Here is a 9,500-nt window from a genome sequence, read left to right as displayed (position 1 = left end):
GCATATGTAGGGCTCTCTCTCTTTCTCTGCATGTCTCTCTCTTCCTCCCCCCCCTTTAAAAAAAACACAACCGAGTAGCAACAGAGCCCCGCATGGCACCCGTCTGGGGAAACTTCCATGGCGCCCGTTCCGACCGGAGACGGCCCGGCTAGGGGTCGGGCGATGCGGGCGAGGGCTGTCCGGGAGAGCCGCCGTCCCCCATGTCCCACCCGCCGGATCGGGGTCACCTCTTCCTCCCTTCTCCCTTGCAGATACGTCACGACGGATCCAACAGCTACCGTTTGATGCAACTGGGCTGCCTGGAGTCGGTGGCCAACTCGACCGTCGCCTACTCCTCCACCTCGCCGCTCGCCTACTCCACCACCGGCACCGAGTTCGCCTCCCCCTACTTCTCCACCAACCACCAGTACACCCCCCTCCACCACCAGTCCTTCCACTACGAGTTCCAGCACAGCCACCCGGCCGTCACGCCGGACGCCTACTCCTTGAACTCGCTCCACCACTCGCAGCAGTACTACCAGCAGATCCACCATGGCGAGCCGGCCGACTTCATCAACCTGCACAACGCCCGCGCCCTCAAGTCGTCCTGCCTGGATGAGCAGCGGCGGGAGCTCGGCTGCCTCGACGCCTACCGCCGCCACGACCTGTCGCTCATGAGCCACGGCTCCCAGTATGGCATGCACCCCGAGCAGAGACTCCTGCCCGGACCCAGCCTGGGCCTGGCCGCCTCGGGACCCGACGATCTGCAGGTAACCAGGGTGTTGTTTTTTTTTAGAAATGGCAATCCCACCCCCACCCCACCCCGCTCCTGCGCCCCGTCGCCCCCGGGCCGACCCGCCTAAACCCTGATGCTCCCTCTAAGCTGTGCAGTCCTGTGAGCAGACATTCTACCGAGGGAACGACTGGCGTTCAAGTCGGCTCCTGAGGGTGTATTTTGTCCATAGGCGGTGCAGCTGCTGAAGCCAGGGGGCACCCTGATATACAGCACTTGCACAATCACCCTTTCGGAAAACGAGGAGCAAGTGGCCTGGGCACTGCAGACCTTCCCATGCCTCCAGCTTCAGTCACAGGTGAGAATGTGTTCATTTTTAAAATGCATAATCCAGTAAGTAAATATTATCTTTTGCTGAATGACGAGATTATGGACTTTGGAAAAGAAGAAGAAATTGGGGGGGGGTGTCCACAGTCATCAGTGCCATTGACTTGCTGTGTTTCTTGGTAGCTGCAAGTATAAAGATCTGATGTTTTTCTCTTTTGCCTCCGTGGTAGGGCATCTGCTTTACATGCAGAAAGGTCCCAGGTCCAATCTCAGGCATCTCCAGTTAAAAGGATTAGGTGGTTAATTGACAGGAGAGACCGTACCTGAGACCCTGGAGGGCCGGTGCCAGTCAGAGTAGACAAATACTAATAAAGGTATCTGATGAAGTGAGCTTTGACTCACAGAAGCGCATATCTTGTATAAATGTGTTGGTCTTTAAGGTGCTACTGGTCTCAATTTTCGTTCTACTACTACAGACTAACATGGCTACCCACCTAAATACTGCTTGTGAGCAGGGCTTTTTTTGTAGAAAAAGCCCAGCAGGAACTCATTAGCATAACAGGCCACACCCAACAGCAGAAACTCATTAGCATATTAGGCCACACCCCATGCCTTCCCTTGGCTTGCCTGGCCGTCCCGTGGCTGTGGGGAACTCGGGCAAGCCGGCCCTTGGACAGGCTAGGGAAGGCACGGGGAGGCATTTAAATGTCTCCCCAATCCTTCCAGGTCCCCCCTGGCCTGCCCGCCTCGGAGTCGCCGGGGGGGGGTGTCGCTCTTCAGGCCTTCCCTCTGTAGCCACGCACGCGCAGAGGTTTTGGCTGTAGTGGGCGTGGCCAACTCTGAAGCCTTCCGGAACTCCATTCCTGTGCGTTCCTGCCCAAAAATAGCCCTGCTTGTGAGAGACAAATGGTCTGATTCAGTATTCATGTAGTAACACTGACTGTAATATGACTAAGATGATTCTAAAACATTTCTTGTTTTCATATAATTTCATCACCCGGGGAAGAAAACTGTAATATTTGTAAAGTTACCCTACATCACTGGTATATGCAGGATAATATGAATGAGCAGGGGGTTGGACTAGGTGGCCTCTGTGGACCCTTCCAGCTCTGTGATTCTGTGAATGACTATGGCAGAAAACAGAGCTGAGAGAAAGAATAGCATTGCCATGAGTGGATTATGATAGTCTGCTTTTCAGTCGTTTTTGCATGGCCATTGCATGCACAGTATTTGGTACGTGATGTAGATTTTTGCCCATATATTTTTGTGAAAGATCTATGTTTCTAGTTCTTGGGGTTACTGGCGAAAAGAAATTGGATTGGATCCTACCTTATGTGAGTGGAAGACTTTGATGGTTGCAAATCTGTTTGTCTTTGAATGTTTTAAATCCAAAATCTTTGAACACATGCAAAGTATGTAGATATGTACATTCAATATAGTTTGTTCTGGGAGTAGAACAGATCTCATCTTAAATTTTGTGAAAAATCCTCAGGATGAGTTGCTAGGGTTGCAGGTATCCCCTGACAACTGGCGAGGGGTGGGGACTTACTGGCAGCAAAGAGAGGCGTCTGCCAGTGTTGCTGGTGACGTCACTTTGGGCTTGCACTGGAAGTGATGTCATCATGTTGCCAGGGACGCTCTGGTATTTGGACAAAAATCTATGCTAGAAGTCATTTTGACCATAGAGTTTTGCCCAAATACCACAGCCTCCTGTGTCGTACCAGAAGTGGCATTGCTGTCTTATTGGCAACACCAGCCTAGGCCTGTCTTTGCTACCAGTAAGTCCCCCTGCTGGCCAGCTGATCAGCAGCGTGGGGAGGTGCCCTAGGGTGAGGGATTCCCTGTCCCTGCTGGGGGGTTGGCAGGCTATGAATTGCTGTTTTAACATGAGCAAATGTATGGGTGAGGCAAAATGGATCTTACAGGATTGTTGCAATCACTGTGCCACACAACCACACAGAATTTGTAGCCTAGGTTAGAAATCTCATACCTTCTCACAGCAGGGTAGGGAAGATATGGGTATTTATACATATGTGTGTATATATACCAGGGATAGGAAGGTAAGAAAAGCCTTCTAGAACCTGTATTGGTTCGGCTGGTTGTGAGACAAGAAGGTTTTGGGTGCAGTGCTTCCTTTGAGCCTTAGCTTTCCATTTCAGTACACTGTGCTTTCTAGGGTTCCACTAACTCCTTAAAGAATAAGAGGTGACAGTTTATATTAAAAGGGGGACCTTTGCCATTTTGACAGTTGCCCTGATGCAAGAAGTTTAACTGATCCCCCTATTACATTGCATGCATCAGCTCAGCCTGTGTGCCTTTTAGCTGCCAAAGTACAAGGGAAACTGCAGAAGAGAGGCCTGCTAAACATTTTCCTGTCACTGAGTTCCTGTTTGCCCCCTACGGAAAGGGCACTGGGAGGAGCAGATGGCAGTGAAATATGTCTCTGTTGACTTAACTGAGTCTGGGCAGCCTGCTGATCCCGCAGAGAGAGTGGGCTGGAGAAACAGCTGTGCTGGTGAGCTTCCATGACTCCATCGCCCTTCCCTGGACAGGGTTCAGCGGGCTGGGCTGGTGCTTTGCGGGTTAGCGGCAGTTTGGCAGCCATTAACTAATGTAAACGTTAATTGTCCCACATCGTTATGCGAACTGCTCAGCAAATCATGACTCAAAACTGTAATATTGTGTAAAGAGTTGTATTTAGAATGCATCAGATAATTGAGTGACTTTCGAAAGTTTAATTAGTTACACTTCACTTTTCCCAGACCTTCACTGGGAGGGTGGCTAAAGGGATTAGTTTTTTAATCTTGCAGGATTAAATGGTTGAGACAGACTCTAATTTGATAGTGGGTTTTGTGTAATTTTTGTAATCATGCTTATCTTACATGTACATGTATGCAGGAGATGCTGGATGTGCTGTTAAAGCATAGTAGGTTGCATTTGAAGTGGTGCATTGTTATCAGTAGAAGGAACAGTGCTTCCAAGCACTTGGTAAATTTTGTGCCAGGCTTCCTTTTTGCTAAATTTTAACTGCAGTAAGTGTCAATACAGCATTTTTGTTAGGAAAAAGAAAGATATACTAAAAGAGGCACAAATCATGGCTGACATTTACAAAAACTGTGGCTTAGGAACAGACATCTGCTTGGTGTGCAAAAGATTCCAGGTCAGTCCTTGGCATCTTGTGTTATAAGGTTGTAAATATGAAAGACCTCTGTAGGAGATCCTGGAGAGCCATTGCTAATCAAAGTAGACAGTACTGACCCTGATAGACCAGTGCTTGGACTCAGCATCGGTCAGCTTCATGTGTACTTGAATGTCAAATCTTGAAAACCTATTTTGCAAGACTGACAAATTATGCACGTCTGCTACGTAGGTGTATTGAATACATGCAAGTTCCTGCTGGAAGCAGAAAGGAATGTTTTGAAAGTGAATCATTTTTCACTCTTAACTTTTGCTAGTGCTTACTAGTATTGTCTGAAACATCTTCCTTAAGGTGGAAGAAGGAACTCTTTTTACATATTGCCCAGTGACCACAATCCAGGTGGAAAATGCAGGGCCAGGGCCATGGTAGACACAATTCTTTACTGCAGAGTTGTAAAAAGGGCAGATGTTGGTCTCCTGGAATTTGATGTTGGAATGTAGCAGCGCTAACCTGCATGTGCTGAGGTAGTGTCTCAAAGCATGTTGCTGACTTTCAGCAGTTTCAATCAAGAATGCCTAAGAATATAATATGTTTAAAATATTTTTTCATCCCTCCTTTGCCCAGTCTTCCTATTTGATTCTTCCTCTTACAAGGCAGGCAGAAAATCTGCTGTTGATCTCAAATGAGGCACAGAGAAAGTACAGACTTTTCCTCCCTGCCTAGAGACAGAATCCTTACTTGCCAAATCCCAATTATCAGAAAGAGGAACACATGTTCCATGGTTTCCATCTTTTATTGGTGTGTGTGTGTGTCTGTGTGTGCAGCATTGAGTGGCATTCTGTTCTGGGCTGCCATCCAGGATTCATTAGAGATTAGAATGTGAAGTGGTGAGTAAATAGTTATTTTGCCTTGTTTCCCCTTGAATACTGAACGTGATTCTTAGCCTCAGTACTTTGCCAGCTATTACGGGGACTTATCTGCTGATACTTTTGAAGTAGCAAAGTGGAGTAATTGTCTCCTGGCCTTCAGCAGCCTTGCACCAGCAAAGCACCCAGGTTCAATCTTTCATCTGAGGTCCATCTTTCAGCAGAGGTCCATCAGTGGCTATTAGCCACAAAGTATAGATAGGGACTCTGGGGCAAGTGATGCTCTGTCTTCTTGGTGCTTGGGGGGGGGGGTCAACAGTGGGAGGGCTTCTAATGTCCTGGCCCCATTGGTGGACCTCCTGATGGCACCTGGTATTTCTGGCCACTGTGAGACACAGAGTGTTGGACTGGATGGGCCTTTGGCCTGATCCAACATTGGCGTCTCTTATGTTCTTATCTGTGCTTTGCCGGAGCAGTATGGCCACCCTATAGCATAAACTGAATGTGAATCGTTTGTGTTTGTTGTACATAAAGAAGTACTGAAGTGTTTTCTTGGTGTCAGTTTTCTTCATGCTGCTGCACTTGGGAGACATATATCCTTTGTGAATGTCTCCATGCGCTGTCAGTGGGTTTATCCCCACAGTCTGAGCCTTTCTAAAAGAAATTCTTTCTGAATAGAAGGATGCACCAAGGCAAACCTAAGGAGCTTGGTTTCTACAGTAAAAAGGTATTCCAAAGAGGTGCCCATAACAGCAGATAAGGTCCTGGCTCTTAGGAATATGAATAAAAGCTTGAATTCTCAGTTAAATAAGAATGAACTGGAGAGCAATTTAAATAATTTGTTTTGTTTTCCTTCTTTCAAAGGAGCCCCATGTTGGAGGAGAAGGCATGATGGGAGCTGGGTTGTCACCTGAGCAGCTGAAACAGCTGCAGAGGTTTGATCCGTCTGATGCAATTCTGCAGGGAATGGATTTTAATTCATTGGAAGGTTTCAGATACGAAGATATGATCAAATTGGCAAATAAAGATTGCATAGGATTTTTTATTGCTAAATTTATAAAAGTGCAGTGAAAGCATTACAGCTCAATATAAAAAGGCTCTCCTGTTTATATTGGGAACTTTCTGAACAGCATCTTGTACTGCTGCAATGTTGCCAAGCCAACGGACTGACGACACGGTTGCTATGGCAGCAGTAAAATCTGCCAGCTGTTTCCCCTGGGAGAGATCCACAGGTTGGAGAAACAAGTCTGAGGAAAGGGACAGTTTCAGTCTGGAGGTCTCTGCTTGGTTTTGCATTAGCAGAAGGTCACTGATTCTAGAAACCTGGTTGTTTTGCTCTTTGTCCTGATGATTTAGTGTCTAAACTCTTAACAACCTTGTACAGTACAAAGTGTATTATCTATTGCACACAGTGTATTATATTCAAAGTGTATTTATATGTTGCACAAAATCAGTAATGAAAATATCCTGCCATATTTTGTGAAGTCATCTTTGCTAAATTCTCAAATCATTGCTTTTGATATATGATTAAAGATAGTGATGCAGAGCGTAACCTGGTTGTTTTAATATTTAATCCACATGAGAGTCTTCTGTCTGATACAGGTATAGGACTGGCTTTGTGGAACATGTTCCTAGCAGCGCATGTACACTTGCCATCTCTGTTCTGACAATGGAAATTTGACTCAGATGGTCTACATTTCATTCTGAGTCAGATATAAAATAGTGCTCCTGAACTGAGTGACCAAAACAACTGCCACTATCTGCATCTTTTGCACTAAAAGGGGTTACAACTGAGTGCTCACGTGGCATTTTACCTCTTCTGGTTTTTAACTTGTTTGTTTGTTTGTTTGTTTTTTGCAATTCTGTGTGTTCCTTTATTGACATATAGTGGCTTTTTTGAGGTTTGTGGATTAGGGTTTTACAAGAAACAGGACCCACGATACTCGTGGGGGGGAGTATTTCCCGCGGCTCCCAAGCTGCCAAGGCTTTCCCCCGCTAATTTGCAAAGGACTGCAGCCTTAGGAAGTTTCTGCTCAGGGCAGAGAGCGCTCAATCTAGGGATTTGTAATTAAAATGTTGATATTTCCATGGCGTTTAAAACGAAGCCCTGTAGAAAAAGTTAAGGCACGAGTTTAATTCTTTCCTGTTGACTTCTGTGGGACTTTGAAGTGTTTCACTGTGGCTGGATGGTGCCCGGAGAAATGGCTGAAAGGGCATGACTAATGCTTGTGGGCAGGTGCAAGCAGAATCGGGCCTCAGCAGCGGCTCCAAACCCCAGTTCTGCGGACGACGGGATCGCGTTGGTGCGGGTTGAGGCTCCCTTTCCACATCAGATCGCCTCCCTCCTTCCTTCCCTCCGAGCTGCCAAGGCTTCTCCCCGCCACCGTGGCCCACAACAGCAACACTGGCGAGCCCTGCACGGCTCCAAGCCGCCAGGCCCGCCAGGCTCTTCCCCCCCCACACACCACCCACAACAGTAACACCGGCGAGCCCTGCATGGCTCCGAACTCCCAGGCCTGCCAGGCTTTCCCCCGCCGCCGCCAGCCCACCAAGGCTCCCCCCTGCCACCGCCACCGCCAGCACCAACAGCTCTGCCACAGTTCCCAGAGGTAAGTGCGTTCTCTGCGCTTGCACAGGGAATGCTTTTTTACTTTTGGGGGTAATTAAGTGTCCCCCGTATAGTTTTTTAAACTTTTCAGATTTTTCTGCACACCTGGGGGCTGCTCCAAGTGTGCAGGAAAATCTCTCTGCCCCCCAAGTGCCCCCGATGTGCGGATTTAGATATCTGCACAGAGGGGGCAACTTGGCTATTAGATATATAGATACTACATTTAAAGAACCAAAAAGCACTGACTAGGGATACAGTCGTCTCCCTGATTTAAATGTTTACCTTGATGCAGGTAGCTGAGGTGGTAGGCATAGGGAGATCAGCCTGCTTTTGTTTTCATGGGCCATTAAGGATGGAGTAAATTGGAAGGCATAGGTGGTAGTATGGGGACTTGGGACATACCAAATTTAAATCCTTGCCTGCACAACCTTGCAACCTTCAGCCCACCTTTAAGATAGGCCCAGGAGAATAGCCAGCTCATTGGTTTAGGTGCTTGGTCTGTAGTTCAAACAGTTTTGTAAAATTTCTTGCAATTTCTTATGAAATGGTGGCTTACTATAGTTTGTATTATAAATACTTGCTGAGGCATTTATTGGTAACTTCTTGCAAAGTGCTGAGAAGAAATGTACTATCATGGTAGCTAAATGGAACCTCCCTGTTCAGAGTGATTTTATCTCTGAATACCAAACAAGGGGAGATTCTTGTCTTTATTTCCTACTTCTGAGCTTTCCAGAGACATTTAGCTGGCCATGGTAGAACCCAGTGTATCTTTTTATTACTCATCTGCAACCAATAAAATTCAAACCGAGGGTTATAAACATGTGATAACTGTTATGGATCTCTGTCAGTGTGTAAAAGACAGTAGGTTGTTTGTATGTACAGGTGCACTTTGGGGATGAGAAAGAAGATTTAATTGTTCCATGCCTGTTTGGCTTTGCTAAGTGAAATTGGGCTTCTGTGCTGTCATTTGCTTTTTAAAGGATAAAAAAGACATGTGTTTTTCTCTTTGAAATCCTTTCCTTCTTTTGCAGACCCAGTCTGAATTGTGGCTGCATACATGTGTAATTTACCATTTACAGACTGAAGGAGACTTATGTGAGTTTGTGCCCTTAGTCATACACAGTGCTGAAACATGAGCAGAAGTCCATGTAAAGTATCTGTTGCAGAACGGTATTGTTTCATCAAATAACTAAGTGTTTCTTCATATAAAATTGTCCCTACACACACATACTTAGCATGTTAGGGGAAAAAATTGCCTGGAACTTTACCCTAGTAATCCTGATTTTGTGGATGCAAGAAGTTTTCAGATATAGGGGGAACATTTAAATTATTTGATCCCCCATTAGCAACACATTCATACCATAGGACTTCTGCTATAACCTAAGACCCATTAACGTCCATTGGACCAGGGGTGGCCAAACTTGCTTGACGTAAGAGCCACATAGAATAAATGTCAGATGTTTGAGAGGCACAAGACATGAACAAATATAACCCACACGTTTTTACTGGTAAATATGCAAATTTGCTTTTTATTAGCATTAAATGAGACTGCCAAAATAACAAAAGCGGTAAAAGCAGATATTGATAATGATATTTATTTGTCCAATAATATTTGTTTGCTAATGATATTTCGCTTCCCCAGCCGCCCTGCCGGTAGCTGCACAATATGTGTGAAAGAGACGCATGCGGCTCCCGAGCCACAGTTTCGCCACCCTTGCATTGGACTAAGCCTCAGCTATCTTTTGCTGAACTTCTGCTTCATGTTTTTCTGCTGCTGTGATTCTGCAGTCTCAAACAGATCTCAGAGTAGAGCAGCAGAATCCAGACAAGGTTATGGCTTGTGAGAAC

General features: G+C 46.2%; 1 protein-coding gene across 4 annotated transcripts in view; it reads left to right on the top strand.

Moving 5' to 3' along the window:
• NSUN6 (NOP2/Sun RNA methyltransferase family member 6) overlaps nucleotides 1-6,511 on the top strand; it is a 34,309-nt gene extending 27,798 nt beyond the window's left edge. For all 4 annotated transcript variants that reach the window (XM_015414608.1, XM_015414609.1, XM_015414607.1 and 1 more), the window contains exon 9: nucleotides 5,909-6,511. In XM_015414608.1, coding sequence (XP_015270094.1) covers nucleotides 5,909-6,115 — 207 coding nt within the window. In that variant the 3' untranslated portion in view covers nucleotides 6,116-6,511. The remainder of the gene's footprint in view (nucleotides 1-5,908) is intronic.
• The last annotated feature ends 2,989 nt before the right edge of the window (nucleotides 6,512-9,500 follow it).

This window comes from Gekko japonicus, unplaced genomic scaffold, assembly GCF_001447785.1.
Source record: "Gekko japonicus isolate JY-2015 unplaced genomic scaffold, Gekko_japonicus_V1.1 scaffold780, whole genome shotgun sequence".
Taxonomy (NCBI): domain Eukaryota; kingdom Metazoa; phylum Chordata; class Lepidosauria; order Squamata; family Gekkonidae; genus Gekko; species Gekko japonicus.
This window is presented reverse-complemented; position numbering and strand designations above follow the sequence as displayed.